This window comes from Trachemys scripta, chromosome 4 (assembly GCF_013100865.1).
Source record: "Trachemys scripta elegans isolate TJP31775 chromosome 4, CAS_Tse_1.0, whole genome shotgun sequence".
Taxonomy (NCBI): domain Eukaryota; kingdom Metazoa; phylum Chordata; order Testudines; family Emydidae; genus Trachemys; species Trachemys scripta.
In genome coordinates, this window is record NC_048301.1 from 23,606,373 (window position 1) to 23,628,722 (window position 22,350).

The window sequence follows — 22,350 nt, forward strand, 5'->3', positions numbered from 1 at the left end:
TATGACCTTTAGCCTAGTGGTTGTGGTACTCACTTAGGATGTGGGAGGCCCCCAGGTTAAGCCCCCCCACCTCAGGGAGCGAATGGGTTTGAACAGTCAACATGTGACCTCTTAGGTGAGTACCCTAACCACTAGGCTATTGAGTCCTTCTAACTCTTTCACTGGCCCAATTAATACTTAATTGTCTAATTAAAGTGAAAGAATTTCAGTAGGGGAGACTGACAGACTATTCCATCATCTACTGGTTAGGGCACTTACCTATAAGGTGACTGATACCTGTTCAACTCCCTTCTCCCTCTCAGGAGAAGACTTGAGCCTAGGGTCTCCCACATCCTGGGTGAATACCCTCACTACTAGGTGAAAGGTTATGGAGGGGGGTCCTCCTTCTCTTTTCTCGCTCCCCTCACTGGCTGTTTTGTGTAGGCTCACCTGAGGTGCCTGATCCCATATGCATTCTCAGAGATCACATTGCGGATCAGGCCCCTGCATACAACTGAGGCGGATGAATGCCTGTCTTTACCGGTTTTTTAATTGCTCTGGGCTTTAGGTGGCAGATAGGCATCCAGATGGCCATCATGAGGCAGCAGTGCACATACTCAAGCAGGAGATAGGTGGCTGGGTGCGTAGAGAAAGGCTGGAGTGCAAATAGCCAGAGGAAAAAAATCAGGGTGCTTAATGAATTTAGGCACCTACAGGGTGAGGAGGCAGCTGACCAGGAGTTTTGTGGATCGCAGTGGTGCCTAAAAGCATGACTTAGGCACCTAAGTACCTTCGTGGATCACACCCTCAATCTACCAAAGAGAAAGTTAGGGGTGACTTTATCACAGTCTATAAATACCTACACAGGGAACAGAAAGTTGATAATTTGCTCTTCAGTCTAGCAGACAAATGTATAACACATCCGATGACTAGAATTTGAAGCAAGACAATTCAGACTGAAAATAAGGTGTAAATTGTAAAAAGTGAAGGTAATTAACTATTGGAACAACTATCCAAGAGTTATGGTGGATTCTCCACTAGTGGAAATTTTAAAATCAAGATTGGATGTTTTGGTCAGAAGGTCCAATGACCAACTGGCCTAGTGGTCAGGTCGTGGACTTACAGTTTCTACCAGGTTAGACATCTCGGAGAGGGCCCCTGAATCAACCCAGTGTGCTCTGATTGCTCCCCCAGAGGTTCGGTCACTACCGGGTGGAGGCGGGGCAGCATGACCCAGGCCCACCCATTCCACCCATCCAACTTAGTTATTGAACTAACCCACATTATGTTTTCCCCTGGGACAATTCCTAGCAGTCTGGAATGCCTCAATTTGGGGTGTGGTCACTGGCTTAGTAAATTCTCCTGGGTCTCTTATGGTGTGTCTACACAGGGATAAGAAGATCCATGTATGGCCTGAGGCAGCTGACTTGGGCTCAGGATCTGGGGCTGATAAATCACTGTGCAGATGTTCGGGCTCGGGCTGGAGCCCAAGTTCTGAGAGCCTGCGAGGGTGAAGGGTCCCAGAGCTCAGGCTCCAGCCCAAGCCCAAACATCAATACAGCAATTTTTTTAGCCCCACAAACCCAAGTCATCTGACCCAGACCAGCTGCGGCCGTGCCACAGGTCTTTTATCCCAGTGTAAACATATGTGTTTGGTGGGGAAAGGGAAGGAAACATACTTTTAGTGTCCTGTTGAATCAATCTCATTTCAGGTTTTCAGCTTGCAAAGCTATCAAGTCTCTGCTGCCAGAGCAGCCTTTACAAAGCTGTTGCCACTCCTGGCACAGCTCTCAGCATCAACATTGCTTCCCAGTGCCATATGCAGCTCATTTCCACCCCCCTTTACCTGGGCTCCCAGTGTTCTTTTCAACTGTTCCTCCACTAGGAGCATGCCCTACACCTGTTGAAAGGTGGGGCCTCCTTAGCCCAGTATTGCTCTATTCCCAGCCCTGGTTCAGTGTGGGGCCTCTAGACCCCATCTCACACCCTCCCACTCAGTTTCCGAGTCACCAGGTCTACTTAGGTTGACAGTCCCCCCCACCCCAGTCTCATGAAAAGAAGTCCATATTTTTATGGCCTTTATTGGCTTGATGCAGTACTTCAAAGTGGTATGGCTGCAGAGACCAATTCCACCAGATGACTCAGGGGTTATGGTCCTTAATGGATTGTAGCCATTGGAGGGGCATGTGATCTGTCACTAGCTGGAATGGTTGGCCCCACAGGGAACAATGTAAGGTCTCCACCGCCCACTTTACCACAGGAGCCTTATTCTCTGTCACCGAATAGGCATCTTCTTGGGAAAACAGCTTCTTGCTGAGATATAGGACGGGATGTTCCTCTCCCTCTATTTCTTGCAATAGTACGGCTCCAAGGCCGACATCCAATGTGTCCATTGTAAAGTGAAAGGTTTTGAAAAGTTGGGGTGAAATAAAACAGGTTCCTTCACCAGCTGTTTTTCCTTTAATCCCTGGAAGGTCTTGGCACAGGCCTTGATTTACCAGATCTGCCTGAGTGAAACATCTTTTACTAGGTCTGTTCAGGGTGTGGCTATGGTGGCAAAATTGGATATGAACCACCTATCGTGCCCCACTAGCCCCAGAAGCGTCATACTTGTTTCTTCATAGAGGGGTTCAGGTATTTTGACAAGGTCTTTTACCTTCCCTAATAATAGATGTAACCATGCTCCGCCCACGGTGTATGCCTGGTAGTTCACTTCCCAGTTGGCTAATTGACATTTATCTGGGTTAGCCATCAGCCCAGCCTCATAGAATGCTTGTAGAATTGTTGTGAGGTGTTTTATGTGGTTGACCCATGTCCCGCTGTAGATGATGGTATCATCAAAATAAGCAGCCACATACTATGTTGGCACAATACCTTATCCATTAACCTCTGGAATGTAGCCGTGACCCATGCAGACTGCAGGGCGTGATTCTAAACTTGAGTAAGCCCAGGGGCTAGAAAAGGTCATCTTTTCCCTGGATTCAGGAGCAAAGGGGATCTGCCAGTTCCCCTCAGGTTAGGTCAAGAGTGGATGTGTGCCTGGGCAGCCTCCAGACTCTCCAGCAATTCATCAACCTGTGGGGTTGAATTTGGATATTGTATTCATTTTTCAAAAGTCGATGCAGAACCATGTTGAGCCATCCTGTTTGGGCACGAGCACTATCAGACTTTGCCACTCACTGTGTGACTCCTCGATGGCCCCTGTGACCAACATGTTCTGTAGCTCATCACACTGTCGCCCACATTTTTCTGGTTAATGGTTGCATGCTTTCTTGCACTTTCTGGCTGTGTTCAATCTCTAAACAGTGGAACATTGGGTACATGCAGCCTGGTTGTTGCCAAAAACACAGAGATGAATGTGATGATGAGTTTGTGTATCTGCTCTTCCTGCTCAGGTCATAAGCCTTCCCTGATTGATATGGTCCCCCAACTGAGGAACCATCATGGCACGGGGGCCACATTCAGGCTCAGGAGGGAACAGAATGATGACGAGTCCCTCCCATTCTTTCCATACCTTCAGTAAGTTGACATGATATATTTGGGTTGCTTTCCTCTTCCTAGGCTGGCAAAGTTCATAACTTCACTATTTCAAAAGGTCCTGCCATTGGGCCAACAGCTTGGATTCAGAGATAGGTAGCAGAAATAGAACTTGGAATGCTCAGATACAGGTGCCCTTATTGTAATTCTTCTCCTTGCTGTGTTGCTCCTTCAGCAAGTTCTCCTTTGCAAACTCGCCCAGGGATTTTTGCTTCTCTCTTAATCATAATAAATACTGTATTGAGTTGGTGGACTTCGACTCCTGCCCCTCCCACATTTCATGACTCAGATCTAATATTTCCCAGGGTTGTCTCCCATATGAAAACTCAAACGGGGAAAATCCTGTAGAAGCATGGGGATTTTCCTGTATGGAGAACAGAAGGGAGGTTAAGAGCTAATCCCAGTAACAAGAATGGGAGGTCATGAACTTATTTAGCATGACTTTCAATGTTTTATTAAAAATGCTCCACCAGCCTGGCAGTCTGTGGGTGATAAACGGATGTTCTTAGGGGGTTCGCTTTCAGCAAGTTGCATAGCTTCTTCAGTAACTGTGACATAAAATTGATTCCCTGGTATGTGATTATCTCGTTAGGAATCCCTATCCAAGCGAATACTTTCATCAACTCGGTGGTGATGACTGCCGCCTTCATGGAGTGGAGAGGTATCACCTAAGGCTAGCGTGTAGTATAGTGCATTATCACTAAGATATATTGGTATCCTGCTATCCTTTTTTTCCAAAGGGCCTATTAAATCATAGAATCATAGAATATCAGGGTTGGAAGGGACCTCAAGAGGTCATCTAGTCCAACCCCCTGCTCAAAGCAGGACCAATTCCCAACTAAATCATCCCAGCCAGGGCTTTGTCAAGCTGGGCCTTAAAAACCTCCAAGGAAGGAGATTCCACCACCTCCCTAGGTAACGCATTCCAGTGCTTCACCACCCTCCTAGTGAAATAGTGTTTCCTAATATCCAACCTGGACCTCCCCCACTGCAACTTGAGACCATTGCTCCTTGTTCTGTCATCTGCCACCACTGAGAACAGCCGAGCTCCATCCTCTTTGGAACCCCCCTTCAGGTAGTTGAAGGCTGCTATCAAATCCCCCCTCCTTCTTCTCTTCTGGAGACTAAACAATCCCAGTTCCCTCAGCCTCTCCTCATAAGTCATGTGCTCCAGACCCCTAATAATTTTTGTTGCCCTCCGCTGGACTCTTTCCAATTTTTCCACATCCTTCTTGTAGTGTGGGGCCCAAAACTGGACACAGTATTCCAGATGAGGCCTCACCAATGTCGAATAAAGGGGAATGATCACGTTCCTCGATCTGCTGGCAATGCCCCTACTTATACAGCCCAAAATGCCGTTAGCCTTCTTGGCATCAAGAGCACACCATTGACTCATATCCAGCTTCTCGTCCACTGTGACCCCTAGGTCCTTTTCTGCAGAACTGCTACCTAGCCATTCGGTCCCTAGTCTGTAGCAGTGCATGGGATTCTTCCGTCCTAAGTGCAGGACTCTGCACTTGTCCTTGTTGAACCTCATCAGGTTTTTTTTGGCCCAATCCTCTAATTTGTCTAGGCCCCTCTGTATCCGATCCCTACCCTCTAGTGTATCTACCACGCCTCCTAGTTTAGTGTCATCTGCAAACTTGCTGAGAGTGCAGTCCACACCATCCTCCAGATCATTAATAAAGATATTAAACAAAACCGGCCCCAGGACCGACCCTTGGGGCACTCCACTTGAAACCGGCTGCCAACTAGACATGGAGCCATTGATCACTACCCGTTGAGCCCGACGATCTAGCCAGCTTTCTATCCACCTTACAGTCCATTCATCCAGCCCATACTTCCTTATCTTGGCGGCAAGAATACTGTGGGAGACCGTATCAAAAGCTTTGCTAAAGTCAAGGAATAACACATCCACTGCTTTCCCCTCATCCACAGAGCCAGTTATCTCATCATAGAAGGCAATTAGGTTAGTCAGGCATGACTAACCATTCCTACTCTTTTGAATGGGGACCTACCATAGGGAAGAAGTACTAGAGAGGCCTAAGAGACCTTCCTCTGGCTTTCCTACTGACATTTGGGGCCTGAAGCGCACTAATCCCACACTTCCTGGTGGACATCATACCAACAAAATCTTAGGGTCACTCTTTCCAGTGATTTTCCCACCTAAGATGTCCTCCACAGGGTATCATGTGGGCTTTAACACCTCCCTTCAAAACTTTTGGGGAATAAGGGGTTGCATCCAGACTTGCCCCATCCGTGGGTCTTTCACCAGCTGGTATATTTTTTCCTTTGTAATTTAAAGTGAGGCTATTGTTTCAATAATCATCGGTCTTGTACTTCATCACTGACCCGGGTGAGCTGTTCATAGGCCTGACTCAATGTCAAATCATTCTGTTGCTCGTCGATGAAGTCAGCTTCGCTCAAAAGCAGGTCTGTGTCAGGAGGTGGAGTATGATGGTCCTTAGCTCAAGCCCCTGCAGGATGTGAGCAGGGTCATTGACTGGTGACGTGGGACCATTACCCGAGGAAGCTGATGTTCCTTCCCCTGGGTCATTGTCTCCAGCAAACCTGACCAACTCTGGGGGAGGTCTCCTCTCATTGTGTCTTCTGCTTCTCCCTCTTTCCCCTCATCCTAATCCCATCAGTTCCCAGATGAACTACCAGTCTCGCCCAGTTATCACAGGGTAGACTAAGTTCGGGGCCACCCCTGTGTGAGTGGTAGCTGTATGGTTCTGTATCATTACCTGGACTTATCTTGTGGGTATGGATGTACATCCCCATGGATGTATTGAAGGAGTATAGTGCCCAAAGGTTCTCTCTCACCCCCAGCTCTCTCTGATCATTGTCTGACTACAGCCCATGTCTATTAAGTCTTGGACACCGACCCCATTAACCTGTACCACCAGTTTCTCCGATCCCCTCTTGCGGGCTCTGGATTTGGCTACCCAAACCTGTCCATACCTACAATCTTTATACAAACAATCTTGTTGGATGTGGACCGGTTGACTTCACATGAAGCAGTTGTCTGACTGAGGCTTGGAGACACACTCAAATCGAGCTCCAGGCAGAAGGGAACTTGCTGCCCAGGTATTCTTGCTGATCGGCCATAGACACAGTGATACTTGGAAGGTATGTAATGAATAAGGCAAGGCACTGCAGGAAGAGAAAGGATAGTTAAAGCAGTTGACTGCCATGCTGGAGAATTGGATTCTATCCCTGCCTCTGCCACAGAGTTCCTATAGGATGCTGAGCATAACCACTTAAGATGAGCCTTTAAACCAAAATCTTCCACACTAGGTCACAAAACTCAATGTTCTTCATTTTCTGGGTGCACAATGTGAGACGCCTGGGACCAGAGCTGCAGAAGTGCTGAGTGCTCACAACTGCAACTGAAGTTAGTTGAAGCTGTGCTATGAACAATATAGAGTACTAGAAAAATGCTAAGTACCAGTTCTCGCAACTTCCCTGGAATAAACAGTTATTCACCTAAGCCTTGGAAAGACTGAGAAAGGAGCAGCTGTGAAATACACTATCATCCTCACAGTACCTCACAACTCAGAACCCTCCTCACAGGAGGAAACAAGCAGAATGCACATGAGCAAATTTACCTCATTGCCTGCTGGTGACTTATTATTGCTCAGCAGATTCATCACAGTAGCTTTACCTGTAACACCTTAGAAGACCTTTGATCTTAACCAAACTATTCTACTTTCATAGCTTTTAGAAAACTCCAGAAAACAGAGCAAACATTAACACTCGAAACTAAGCCCAGATCCAGAAAGGTATTTGGTCTCCTAACTTCCATTGAAACCTTTGTGGATCTGGGCCTAGGTTTCCACAACTTGGCATATCTACTATTTAAGTCATTTTAAGATTCAAGTTTGTTTTAAGATTTGGAAACGGATCTAACAAGCTTTATCAGATTGAATAAATGCACTTACAATAGCAGACAGAAATCATGCTTTAACTTGCCTTACGGGACATAAATAGTGCTGTATAAAAAGTATATAAATAACAATGTCAGAGCTTCGATTAATCCTGGTAGCAGATGTCTCCCTATAAAATATGTGTCCATTCACGGCCCCTTCATTTCAAGGCACCCTTCAAAAAAGTAGTCAGTTTAACCCTGCCCTAATATAAGGCCTGATTTTGGACCTCTTTACTCCTGGTAAGTAGTACCTTACTGCCCTATTCCTTTCGAGAGCAAGAGCAAGGGTGGCAAAATCAGGCCAATTATTACTCACTTTGGGTATCTCTGCTCAAACAGTTATTCACCTAAGCCTTGGAAAGACTGAGAAAGGAGCAGCTGTGAAATACACTATCATCCTCACTGTGGCTTGTAAAAATCTTCCTCTCTCTTCTTGCATACCAGGAATAGTGTTTTTGGAAGAAGAGTGTATGAGCCATACATCTTTTATGCTTATCAGAAGCCTCCGCTTTTGCTTCAGCTTTTACCCATCTGCAAAAACTGGGGATTTCTTTTTCTTTTCCATTTTGTTTTCCTCTCCCATAACATTATTACTTAAATATGCTAGTTGCAAAGCAGACTCTTCTGAGTCTGTCCCAGTCATAAAAGGATCTGTCATCTGCCACCTCAATAAACAGAAAAGCAGCTATTTGTTCTTACAGGACAGTGAATTAATGTATTGTCCATAGTTAACGAGCAAATATCTTGGACTTGTTTGCAAAGTGACTATTGGTCTCAAAGTATCTCATGTGGTTCCTGGCCCTGTATTCAAAGTAACATATTGAATGTACTAGGCCAATAGTTTGCCTTGTAGAATAAGTGAAAACAGGTTATTACGGTAGTATGCATGGAGTAAGACCTCACTTGACATCAGAATTTGTCTCAGTTCCATCACCCACAGAGCAGGATGCTAAGGAAACTGCTGTGTGGAAGAGCCTGAAGACACTAAGAATCAATAAAGATATGAAAAAAGAGAAGGCTCAGAAAGATGAATGATATTGTCAGGCTACAGTATAATAATACAGTATTTCAAAATAGCAATCAGGAGGTTTTATCAGCATTTAATCAGCCTATTTATAGAGGAGGACATTTTTCATGCAGGAAATAACACTGGCTGTATACTATTACTAGAAAAATATTACTTTTAAGTAGTCCATGCTGGTTATATTGTTTTAGCAGCTAGTCCTTTATGGAGAAAAAATGATCACTGAACTGATAACATTTTCCATATTTCCCCCCCAGAAATTTACAATTTCTTATGCATGACAGATAACGTATGTATGTGTTATCACTGGCAGAGTAGAAAAGCACACAATTTCCCATGTAAGTTAGGAATGCTGCTAAATTCATTTTCATATTTATATGCCAGGAAAATAAATAAATTGTATAATCTCTCAACCTTGCACTTGCGAATTGGATTAGAGTGACTACAACTGACACTGATTATCTGAGACAGGATGTTATTAAATCCCTTCGGGGGAGTTTTGTAAGCCGAGATCTGTGACATTTGGAGCAGAGAGCATTTCTCTGTATTAACTTGTGTATGAGCAATTATGCAGGACTTACTAGCAAAGCACTGAAAAGCAACAGAGAGAGAGAGAGAGAGAGAGAGAGAAATTAATATTTCTCCATTGTGTACCAGAACATTAATTTGCTTATTTCCTTAATATGCTTTGGGAAGCATATCTGCACGAAAACTGCTTGCTGTGTGCAATACAGAATGCATGGACCTAGCATTCCTAGGGTAGGATCTCTTCCCACATGGACACTAAGGCTATATCACTTTCATTTCACACCAGGTTTGGCAAAACTTACCAGTGCATTTTAGCTATATAGATAGATTTGTGGCAGTCAGATTTTTCTCTGAGTTTTGGGTTCATATGAACTGCAAAACTCAAAGGCCCCATGTAAAGAGTCCCACTGGGTCGCCTCCCTAGCTGGACAGGGGCCCCTCACCACACCCAGTTTCCACCATAGGGTTGGCCTAGTACAGGCCACAGCCAACATATCCTGGTATTGGCCTCTCCTTTGTGGGTCTGCTCACTTTGCTTCTGGGTGGGGGAAAAGCAAAAGCGTAGTTCAACACAAACCAAGCCCCACCTGGGATCAACAACTGCAAGGCACCACCTTACTTCAGGGATGGCTGGGTAGCAACTTTGCTGGGGTCCTTATGGCTGGGTATAGTATCATAGAATATCAGGGTTGGAAGGGACCTCAGGAGGTCATCTAGTTCAACACCCTGCTCAAAGCAGGACCAATCCCCAACTAAATCATCCCCTCCAGGGCTTTGTCAAGCCTGACCTTAAAAACCTCTAAGAAAGGAGGAGATTCTACCACCTCCCTAGGTACCCATTCGAGTGCTTCACCCAACTGCAACCGACACCCCAGCACACTCCCAGCATAACTGTTCCATACACTGTCATAGCAACTTTCATGCAGACTTATGGATGAATTTTAAACTGCAGGCTGCAATTTTTATTAAATTTAAATACAGGGGATGGACACTACCTGCCCGTCACCTGTAATCTCCTATACCAAGCATTTAGGTGGTTCCAGTACAAGGGTTACAGAGCTCCTAGCATATAACCCGTTACTAGTGTGGGGGTTACAGGGCTCCTACCAGATAACTGTAACTAGGTTGGGGGTTACAGGGTTCCTATCATATAACCTGTAAGTCATGCAAGGGAGACAGGGCACTTACCATATAACTCAGGGTAGGCTCTCCTCAGCCGACCCAGCTTGTTCTGAGTCCTACCGCCCTCCCCCTGGCCAGAAAGATGGTGACCTCAGCCCATGAGGGCTGCAAGGTCTCACCCAAGCCCGCAAGGGCCAGGAGGTCTCACCCAATCTCATGAGCCCAAGGCCCCTCAGCAAAATCCTAGTTCTTTTATTTCTGGGAACCATTTATTTTATCCTTTTAACCACACTGTGAACCGGCCAAAAGGGGACGCCAGCAACTAGCTTGGTCACACACACCCAGGGCCAGCGCTTCCACTAGGCGACTCTATGCAGTCGCCTAGGGCAGCAGGATTTGGGGGGTGGCATTTTGCCGTCCTCGGCGGCAATTTGGCGGCGGGGGTCCTTCCACTCTGCGTCTTCGGGGCACTTTGGCGGCAGGTCCTTCACTCGCTCCGGGACCCACCATCGAAGCGCCCCGAAGACGTGGAGCGGAAGGACCCCCACCGCCGAATGCTCTGAGGAGGAGCGCTGCCGCCTAGGGTGGCAAAAACCCTGGCGCCGCTCTTGCACACACCAGCCACCTGGTATCACAACTCCTGTCCAATTCTTTCCCACACATTCCTTCGCAATATGTCAGCACTTCCATTTGACAAATGCACACCAGGCAAATCAGACTTGGAGGGCCTACTACAAGGGGCTACCAAGCCCACAGTTAGTCCTTCAGCTGTCACAAGCCAGGGTTACAGACTTCTTGGGGCCATCACCAGTGGATCCCTATTGACAACTGGGTGAGCTCCCAGAATCTGTCAATCTGAAATCGAGACGAACCATCGGCAGACACCATTATCCACTCCTGGGACTTGCACTTGCATGAAAAAGGATGTTACAACACAGGCAGTGTAAAATTAAGGCCCTTGCCAGTCTCCTTTCCCAAGTTAGCTGAATGTCTATTTATAATACGGACCATGGATCTGTTCATGGTTGAGAGCTGTTCCACAGGGAGGCAGCCATGACATATTTCTTCCTTTGGGCCAAAGAATGGCTGCTTGTAGTATCCTAGGGTGGAACGGGGCTCAATTCATCACTGAGGCAGCTAACCCCCAGGCTATACGGGGATACCACAAACACACTTCCTAGAAACCAGGAGGGAGATGGGAGTGGGAGAACCAAGTCTCAAGTTTACACCCAAATGTTTTGGGGTAACAAAGTAGAAAGGGGGCATGTAAAAGCTCAGTTCCATAGGTTAAAATGACTTTGTATGGATTTTTGAAGGCTGTATGCTGGATTGCTAGCAGAATGTTTACCATGTGCATAGTTGACATATCAATTAATGAAAGGTAATGGCAGAAAGGCTATCCAGGGAATAAACCTGTCCAGGCAATAAGTCAGTGGTTTCCTTAGGATGCCGATCAGCACCCTAGCTACACCCACTTCTGTAGGGGAGGTGATGTGCCAGTCTGACAGTGATCCTACCATATCCAAGCCTTATGGACTTGCCTAATGTAAGTGTGAGGAACCCCAAATGACTGTTTGGAACAATATGTGTGAAGTGGATTTCTCACAAAGTACCTGGAGGAAAGGGTCTGCTTCAAGCAAGTCTGTTTCAGCAGCCTGCCTCAGCCAGAAGTAACACAGTGAAAGCAGGGAACTGATCAGCCAAACTATATCCCCGTCCAAATGGAGTGAGACACAGGTCTCCACCCAAGAGATGCAATGACTGTGGAGCCGGAAGCCTAAGTGTGGGTACCCTTGCCGAACTCCTAAAGGGAAATATAGGTGCAGTTGCCCTAAAATTGTGTCATATAATCAGGAGCCACTACCCAGAACACAAAGTTCAGGTGGCCTCATGACCACCTAAATTTCCATCAGTGTAATTTCTTTTGCCTCTTTAAGAGCCTCTGTCGGTGCCCTGACCAATTCCAGCTTCTCTGCAGGTAACCTAGAAACACAACAAACTGTGTCCAGTTCAATGCCCAGGTATGTTACAACTTTGAGTGGGACCTTCTGTTTTTTCAGTGTTGAGGGGGGAACCCCAAGGTGAGTTCGGAAGCATGTACTCACCATTGTCTGTCCCAAGTTTTCCTGCAAATAATAAGTCATTGAGATATTGCACTACATGATCCAGGCCAATCTTGTATACAATCACCCACTCCAACAGGTAGATGACTCTTGTCAGCAGCACATGACGCTGTGCACCCCATGGGCATGGCTTTATCAAAATAGTAGTCACCTTCAAACTGAAACCCAAGCAAATTACAGTCTCTGAGATGCACTGGAAGCAACCTGAATGCAGACTTGATGTCGCATTTAGCTAACATCACCCCAAGGCCACATACCTTGACTGTGGCTACCGCTGTATAAGATGAGAAGTATCTCATCCAACACAGTGGGGGTCTATATAGTAATTTACCAATAAGTCCCAAGAGTAAGACAAGTGGTGAATAAACCTGTATTCCCCCTTCACCTTCTTCAGTACCACACCTCAGGGAGATATGCACAATTCCAGCATAAGAAGGGACCTGCCACTCTTCCTGTAGTACTCTTTGCCCTTACGATACACTCAAAGCCTTTAATGGACTTCAAGTTCTCTGCCCTGCAGTGGCACCTCACTCCACATGGGATTTGAAAACCAGACCCCCCTGCCCCCGTTCTCTTAATTGGAGAAGGAGCCTTTCTCTGGTTACTGCCAGCCAAAAGAAGTTCCACGTGGCCCCTGGGAGCTAGATAATGCTAGCCATTCCACACTCCTCCCCCCAACCTGCCCAATGGGTGCAAGAGACTTCAAGGGGGTGTAGAGAAGCTATCTGCTGTCCCACAGCAAGTGTCTCCTTCCCTCACTACTGAGGCTGTCCCCCTTTCACCGCCACCCCCATTGAGTTCCGCCACCCGTTGAGGCAGGCAAGTGGCATTTAGGTTGTCACCAATTCCCTACTCGAGGAATTCTCCAGTCCGAATCTCTGGGTAGTTTAAGTTCACTTTGTGAACTGGAGAATCCAGTCCAGTGGTTTTGTGTGATCCCTTGTGAAGCTTGCAAGTCTTGCTCTTTCATTAGGAAAATGTTTGTGGGGTTTTTTGCTTGGGTTTGTTGGGTTGTTATTTTTTTTATTAAACTCATTGGTTTTGACAAGTTTCACTAGTTTTGGAAAAATCTTTGACTGAATTCTCTTTGTTGCCTTTGGAAGACATTAAGAAGCTAGTTATTTAGATGAAGTCTCCAGTTATGTACCTTTTGATCTGCAGATACAAAATGGAGGCTGCACTGAGACCTCTTTCAAATTCAGGAACTTAATTTGTACTCGTACAGGTTTGTTTTTTCCAGTCACCACTTGATAAGAATGGGAGCACAGAAAGAAGTACCATAAGTGTTGGTGTATATCAAGTAATTAATTACACATATGCTAATTAATTAAGAGGCACAGAGTGGGCTTGATAATCACAGCAGGAAGGCAAAGACAGAAACAATCAAACATAAGATTGACAGCTCACTAAAAAAGCACTCAGCACAAATGTACAATAGAAATTAGACATTTCTCCTTGCCTCCTTTATTAATTTTCAGGTTTGTCTAACCTGTAAGTTAGTGTGATGGAGAAAAATCCACTGAATCTCAGGCTGTCCCTTATTTTTATATCCTCATGGATGTCTGCCCACACAGGATCCATGTCAGACTCCAAACTGAGAGAAAACAAGCTTCTCAGAGGCTGTGAGCTTTGCTCTTTTTATAAACCCTGTTACTGTCAAGTAAGTGTAGACTGTGCCCGTCTCCTACTCAGCCTAGCAGGGAAACAAGGTGTATAAGCCCCTCTCCAGCATATATACAATCCTGCTCAGCCAAGACAGACATACCCTGATCTTGGGTCTGGTACAGAACCAGCCCATATGTCTTGAATACTTCCTTCTTTGAGCAAAGGGGTGGAGAGGGGACATTCCTGTGGCTCCACCCCCTTGCTGGCCAGAGTAGATGTCCAGGCATGTGCAGAGAGGAGAGGGAAGGAATGTAAACTACACCCTTTCAAAGGCTGCTGTAATTGACCCCATTTTCCCTCTTGATCCTCAGTCCCCTCTCCCTTTCAGAACAAGCAGGGATGCAGGGTTCGATTGTACCGAGGGATGTCTCTGAGGTACAATACCCCCAGTGCTAGTCAGTCCTGGGGTAGAGCAGTTTATGTATCAGCATCTGCTCAGGGCTGTGCCTAAAGCATCATCTATCCCTAACTAATCACAAGAAGATTTCAGAGAAACAGACAGTTTGCCTGAAATGAGTTACTGGTGGCTAAGCCATAGCACCCCAACACTTATCTCAAACAAGAAACCTCATCTGATCTTCTAAAATGACAAACTTCTCAATGTTTAATCAACAGGTGAAGCATGACGATATCTAGAAACTAATAAGCTCTTCTCTTATTTACACTAGAGTATTTAATTTTTAACACTCCAGCATGGTTAGGCATCATTTCAATTATTATTCATTAAGATGCTAGAGTATTGGAAGCATACCAAACAACATCGCAAGATAGCAAAACTACAGCAGTTTCTTCAATCAATTGTTAATTGTGAGATGCATATAAAACTGTCCTGTGAATTTGTTACATTAGAACATCAGTAAGATTATTCCCTCATCTATGGATCATATAGATTTTCCAGGGTTCTTTTAAAGCACTCTCTGATCAGATTCTTGTGAGTGGTGATGCATAGCTGGTATTTCGGTATGGGGTTAACAGATGCTTTGCACAATTCTTCAATTTCGAAAGGGGAACTTTCGTTTAAATTCTAAGTTAAATGGCAGGCTGTGGCCATTATTTTCCCAAGTAAAGGCATCATTCTGCTACCCACACACTCAAACAATGGGTATTAATTATTATTATCATAGGGTATCAGTCAATGTGCGTAAATCTTATAGTAGTATCTTTAATGGGTACTACAATCCAGAGGGATTATTTTCTTTAATTATATTATTTACTTTGGCAAAGTCCCATTGAGCCAAATTCTGTTCTCAGATTTATCTACGTTAATCTGGAATGATTTCATGGACTTGACTGAGCAAAATTTTACTGTGGTCCTCCTTGGGAATTATCTGAGGAAGGATTAGGTCCTCAGGATTTGGCACAAAGCTACTACTATAGTAATAAAGTGTACTTACACAGTGCTGTTCATCAGGGTATTCAAAGTGCATCATCTAGGTATCCCTTGCTTTTGAGATGTAGCTGTTGCCAGCTTCACTTTACCGTAATTGCAGCAATCAGCAAGGTTGTTCTTTACATCATTGTTCCAGTTCTGTTCAGACATTCAATGCAGGGTTATGCAGGTGCAGCAATTACACCCTGTTCTGTATATGCATCCCACTACGTATAGAGAAGCCTATAAAAACACATGCTAATGGGTTGTTCTTTATAATACTAAGTACTCTAATTATGAACACTGGAAAGTAGGATATCCTGTACACGTTGTCATTAGCCATCAGATACACTACAAGCTATATAAACATTTTTGGTTGTTAAATATGAATAGTAATTATGTGAACAAAATCACGGTCTTTGTTTCCATGCCAAGAAGTATTAGGCTGCATTTTTAGGCATGCAGGAGAACAATCTGGATTCAGCTTGTAGGGCCAAAGCCTATAGTTCTTACTCAGTTATTACTCAGGAAAACCTCCCATTGACTTTAGTAGGAATTTGCCTAAATAAGGACTGAATAGAATACTGGGAAATATCCAGTCTTCCCAGTACTGCTTGATGTTAATGTTGGGCAGTGATAAATATTGTACAGGAGTTCCTGTTGATGCCTACCTGTTGTCCTTTTGTTGGCTCTGAATCTACTTCTGCTGAGTGTTAATCATGGTTTATGTTGCTTGTTCAGGTTTATTCGCTTTTGTGTTTTCCATTTTCAGCAAACATTTTACAGCTATTTTTCTGCTGCTGTTGGATGTGCACAGTACATGGAATGCAGAACTTGAATCTCAGCCCAGATTTAATTAAACGTACTATTGCCACAGTGCAGAAAAGTTACTTTGTTGGCCCAATTGATACGAAATATAAATCTGTTTACACTGATGTGGTACAGTGGAATTATAAAGACGTAATTACTGAGCGGGTGCTGTTCTAGTGAAGTCAATGAGGATGCACCCATTTAGACCCAGGATGAGTTTGGTCCTACAAATCTTTTTTGTGAACTACAACAGGTCTCATGCAAGATAACCAACAAAGATGTGGGTTGAAACAACATCTTGTGTGTAGATTTAGTATTGCTTTAAATATAGTGTGAATTTCAATACATTACTTAAATATCTAAATTATGTCATAACCTGCTTATAAACAGGTTGTCTAGCTAGGTTTCCACTCAGATGTCTTATGAGCCATACCTAGCCATGGTTTATCCTCTATTCATGCTGCAGGGTACGAAATTCCTGGGTGCCAACCTGCCTATGGCAACCTAGAATTCTCCAGGGCAGGCTCGCAAAATCTTCACCTACCCTCTGGGACAGGTAATTAAAAAGTGATGTTTTGTTAAGTTATGCTTTCTTTCTAACTTTCTCATGTCAGTAACTTGTTTCTTTTCTTCACATCAATCTTTAGTTGCACACACCCCAACTATACAATATTTCTGAATCAGGGAAGTAGCAGCAAATCTATTTGATAATATTCTAGGTTATTGTCTCATGGCAGCTTGTAGTAATTATTACCAGTATGTATAAAAGCTGCAGTATTTTCAGATTCCTACTATTAGTGAATAGCTTTTCTGTTCATGTGGTTATGAAAATACATACACATTTCATCCATTATTGATGCAACAATAATTTGACTAGGTTACATTTCTTAATTGCCAATGTTTATATATTTCTAGATCTCTTTTGTTCTTTTTTTCCTTGGGCTCCATGAGTCAGGTTCTCTCAAAGCAATAGGTGCATAGATGATGAAAGGATATGCTGGAGACAGGCTTACATGGAGCAGTCATGATTAATTTTAGCTTGATGTTCCTATATAGCACATAGTATAAAGTAAACTAAACTAAATGACTTTTTCCATTTTTTTCCACCTACTTGTCTTTCATTTTCTCCTACTATCTCCATGGATTTCTCCTTTGTTCCTTTTGCTGGTATCCACCCAACATCATTAAAAGTTGCAGGTACCTAGAGGTGAAACTGTTCACTCATCCTATAAAATTTTCACTGGGACAAATATTCAAAGTGGAAAATTCATAAGACAACAAAATAATGGTAGGTTTGCCCTTCGGGTGTCTTGTTGCAATATGCAGATTTTCCTCAAAGAAGCGTTGTGGTTTCCCACTCTTACAGAGATCTTAGTGCAAGAAAGAATATATATAGGATTCTTCAGATACTTCTTGGCACACTATATATTATAGTGTGTACTGAAGAGGGGGAATAGCCATTCGACATTTGGAGAGAAGTAGACTTCCATGAGCGGCGAACATGTCATATATTGGGGAAGCTGTTTAAATTACAGTAGATACCAATCCTTAAGTTCACTGCAAATGACTTCTATTTTTACCATGGTCCAGATATGAGAATAACTTTGCTTCATGGCATCTCTGCTTCCTGTCCTGGCTGAAACCAGGAAGTGACCAATGAAACAAAAATTAAGCAGCATATTTCCACCCTTATAAAAAGTGTTTGAGTTTCAATTTGGTTTGATGTTTGGGAATTCACTTAGTTTCTTATAAAAATGAGCTTGCACTTAGGGAAAAAAATATCACAGCTGGATTTCAAACACTCCCAAGTTTTAGGGTATTCGGATCCTGGATTTTGGATCAGGCCATTTCTAGTTCCTACAAAAATATTTGGCAACTTTTAAATGGAGCAGAGTAAGCCTAAAAGATGATGCTAATATTATTGCATGAGCATCTGAAGGAACTGCAAAATGAACCAATCATGCAAAAATAATTGTGATGATAAAACCTAAAAATAAATTATGAGTTTCAAGGTAAATACTCCCAAACCACATGCAAACTATTCAAAACTCTTAGTTCTTCAAAGCATATCTGGAAATCTCACCAGAATTGGCTTTCTGGTTGTATTTTAGGAGTTCTGCTTCTGGTTGGGACTAGCAAGTGCATAGGTGTGTGAAAATGAAAGACACTAGCTATAAAAGTTGTCAGTAAAATGTGGGCAGATTGAATTTTATCAAATCTGGTTCACCCATGATTTAAAAAAAAAACACACACCACTCCAGTCACTTCATAAAGAAAAGTCTCTTTCTCACTTCAGAGAGCACAAAAGTGGCCCCTGTACTAGGTACAGTACTGTAGGCTGCATTTAAGTAGTAAGTATCTCTTGGCAAAAGGCAAATTCAGGCCATTTCAGTCAGTCTCTAATAAAAACCTGTTAAAAAATTAAGCCACTTTAATCAGTAAATGAGTTCTTGCAGCCACTGCCTGGGCAGGGCTGATGGAGACAGAATCCCTGTGCAGGAGCTTGCTGTACAGTGCTTTTCACACCTGCTGATGAACAGTGCTGCATGTGCTCACCAGCTGTTAGCCCTTCTGATCAGGGCCGGCTCCAGCATTTCTGCCGCCCCAAGCAAAAAAAAAAAAAAAAGCCGTGATCGGCGGCGGCAGTTCAGCAGCAGCTCCTTCGCTCCTAGAGGGAGTGAGGGACCTGCCGCCCCGGAATTGCCACAGGTGCCGCCCCTCTCCCTTGGCCGCCCCAAGCACCTGCTTGTTAAGCTGGTGCCTGGAGCCGGGCCTGCTTCTGATGCTGTACAACAATCCCCTGCTTGTTAACCTGGCTCTCTCCACTGCTAAGGGAGAGCTATTGACTAATCCCTGTATAGGAGTTTTGGGGGCAGGGGAGGAGGTTTCCTATTCCTCCTTCTCCCCAGTGTATCCACATAGGAGAAGACAGAATTTAGTCCTATGCTGAAAAGCCAGTTGAGCTGAGTGTGTAGAATAAAACCCCCCACTGCTCAACTAATAAGTCATGACACTGGAACTGGGAGAACAGTTGTTTGAACTGATTTCACAACATGCTGAGCAATGGCACACTCATTTAGATTCTTGCAGAATAGGAAACTTGTCAGTTTGCAAGTCCTAAAATAGTGCAGCACAGCATCTAAAACAAAGAGGTGAGGATCAAAATAATGAACTAACGATGACAGCACATATCTGATTTGCCATAATAGCAAGTTGATCACCCAGCTGAAAATCACTTGAAAATATCAGGAAACTGAGGATATTTTTAAATACTCAGCTACACAGATTTCATTCAGGAAACATTAGGGGCCATTTTGGCCCCCAGGTAAGCTCTCAATACTCCATAAGTATTGTACACATGTAACTGAGAGCAGCCTTAGTTCCCAAGGAATCTGAATTACATTTACAGGACATAGATTGTTCAGGCTAAATGATGTTCTTTAACTCACCCCATCAAGCGTTGGTGTTTCTGGTGTCTACGCACTGGAGATATATTGTGTTGCCAAAAACCTTGCACAAAAATCCCTATTATTCATCCTTTTTCTCACAGCATGCTGCTCTGACTATAGAACCCAGCCATTGTGTGATAGAGAGCATAGAATGACAAAGAACAGTCCTATAGCAGCTGCCAGCAGAATTTCAGTAGTTACCAACAGTTACCACCCAAGGTATCTGAAATACCACCACTGTTTCCCATTCTAGGCAACAGCTGTATTGTCTCTGATCCCAGTTGGCAGATGTTTACTTTCTAAAGATTGACCACTGTATATTCACATTTTGGGTACAACACAAATTGCTTGTGTGACTTTTGCCATGAAAGGTGACCAGAGTGCAAGTGTGAATAATAAAAAGGACAACCAGTTAATGAAACTTATTAATATATAGATACACTCTACATACAGAGTATGGGGAGGGGCAACATTGCTCTTTCTAATTCCTCCTTCCAGAACCAACCTAAGATGTCTTCTCCCAGAGCCAGAAGAATATATACATAGCTACAAACCCTCTGTAAATGCCTGGCATGAAACAAAATTTGATATCTTCCATTGTTGTATGCAGTGTTGTTGTAGCTGTGTTGGTCCCAGGCTACTAGAGACACAAGGTGGGTCAGGTAAAATATCTTATTGGACCAACTTCTGTTGGTGAGAGAGACAAGCTTCTGAGCTTACACAGAGCTATAAAGAAAGAAAGCAGGAACAAGCAGGAGAAAACAGAGGGAAAAGAAGTTGCAAATGTGGGAGATTGTACCCCTTCATCTACCAAGTTCTTTGAATCTGGCTGCTTTATCTGAAGTAGGACAGGAGCTGATTCTCTTTCCTTATGCCACATCATCTTTCCATAGATCTTCCCTGTCCTTTTAAAGGAAGTGATAAAAGAAAAGATTCAATGTGCCTCTGTACATGGCGCTTCACTGATCCTTACTATGTGCTGTATTCTGACAGGCACACAACTTTCTGATACTGAAAATGAACATTTAAGACATACACAAAACAAAATGGGGCAGTGTGTGGGTGATCAAATGAGCTTCCCCTTAGCAAAGCCATAATAGTGTTTCAGTGTAGCTGTCAGGCTATTCTAGATGACTCAAGAATAAACAAAAAAGAAAAGAAAATAGAAGAAAAAGGAACCATGAACATTATTAGAATATAGCGTTATATGTATGAGAGCTGATGTGGCAGGTCTTCCTTAGTAATAGCCTGAGGGAGTGGAGGAAGTACTTATTCTTAACTGCAAGCCAAAGCAATCATTGACACTCCCTCTCCCCATCCCAGAAGTTGTGTTAAGGTGATTTGGTGTGATTTAGGGATGCTTTATGAACTGCCTAGAGAGCTTCCACTTTGCTTCCAAACTGTAGTGGTAAAATAGAGGTCTACCTCTAATTTTGCTATCCCCATTTCTTATTCCCTTGATATTTTCTTATTAATTATTATTATTATTATTCAGGACTTACTAGCCTGGATTCCCTAGAAAAATAGAGGGCAGATCACTGGGTCTCTCACGGACATTGGAGGATATAAAAAGTAGTCAATGTTCATTCAACAACTTAAACTGACTTGCTACAGTGACAGGCAACTTCCCAACAGTCTTTGTTAGGCAAGTTGAGCTATTTGTTACAAATAAATGATTTGACAGACTCAGCCCTTTTTCCTCTTTCTGAATCATCCTTATGACTGCAAGTGTATTTTTGTTTTTCACACATTTTTACCAAATAGTTTATGCAAACATATATCAGCCTTTGTGATATTAGCAAATAACTGAAGTGAACAGTTTGTGATGCTTGGTGTGTGATTGCTCATCTAAGTCACATGGATTTTTTTTTCTCCCTGATTGGATGACTGGAACTTTTAAGAGAGGAGAATAGAGAAAAGTAAACAACAAGAAGAGCATACCTTTGTACAAAACCCAGTATCACACATGAACAAAGTGTAGTCGTTCTCCAGTTACACAAATATTTGCAAATGGGCAAAACAACCAACCACTCATAATCTCAATGCATGTTCACAAAGTGTGTGCACTGCAGCGTTCACTGAAGTTAGTAAGAGATAGGAAGCAGGCTCACCTCTTTCCTCTACATTTTGTTCTTCTCTTGCATCTTTTCTAGCTGTTCACCCTTATATTTTCCCCAAACACACAGACAAATTCAAAAGTGATGTAAATTAGATGCCTTTACTCAAGCTCCATTAGACTTGTGTGTAACTAGGGTTTGGCAGGAAACAATTCCATTTCAATTTAGGGTTACCATTCGTCCGGATTTACCCGGACATGTCCTCCTTTTTGTGTTAAAAATAGCGTCCGGGGGGGGGAATTTGTAAATCACTAAAAATGTCCGGGGTTTTCCCCCCCCCCCCCCCCATGCAGAGCAAGGCGCGGCTGGGAGGGCTGCAGGAAAGTCACCGCTCGCATGGGGCTCTGGCAGCCAGAGCCCTTCCCCCGCAGCTTGCCGGGCTGGACTCCGGAGCAGCTGTAGAGCTCCTCCTCCCCCCACCCACCCCCTGCATTCTGAGCCGGCCGGCCTGACGGGCCGTTTGCATCGGGCCTCGGCAGCTCCTCCTCCCCTGCTGCCCAGCGCCCCGCTCCGGCAGCACTGTGCAGGGGCAGGGACCGGGTTGTGTGTTGCGCTGGGGAGCGCAGCCACGTGTCCGGCTCCGCACAGAGACCAACACCATGGTCTGAGTGGCAGGGTAAGGGGGCTAGGGGCAGGAGAAGGGGCAGGGAGATTTTGGAGGGGGGAGTCAAGAGACGGGGGGGGTCGGGAGTTCGG

At 44.1% G+C, this 22,350-nt stretch overlaps 1 protein-coding gene across 4 annotated transcripts in view; it reads left to right on the top strand.

The window, feature by feature from the left end:
• The window catches only part of BEGAIN (brain enriched guanylate kinase associated), a 244,766-nt gene that overhangs the window by 105,818 nt on the left and 116,598 nt on the right, over positions 1–22,350 (top strand). For 2 of the 4 annotated variants that reach the window (XM_034769824.1, XM_034769825.1), the window contains one exon: positions 16,555–16,644. The exons of the other annotated variants lie outside the window; for them this stretch is intronic. In XM_034769824.1, coding sequence (XP_034625715.1) covers positions 16,555–16,644 — 90 coding nt within the window. The remainder of the gene's footprint in view (positions 1–16,554; positions 16,645–22,350) is intronic. 4 annotated transcript variants of the gene reach the window in all.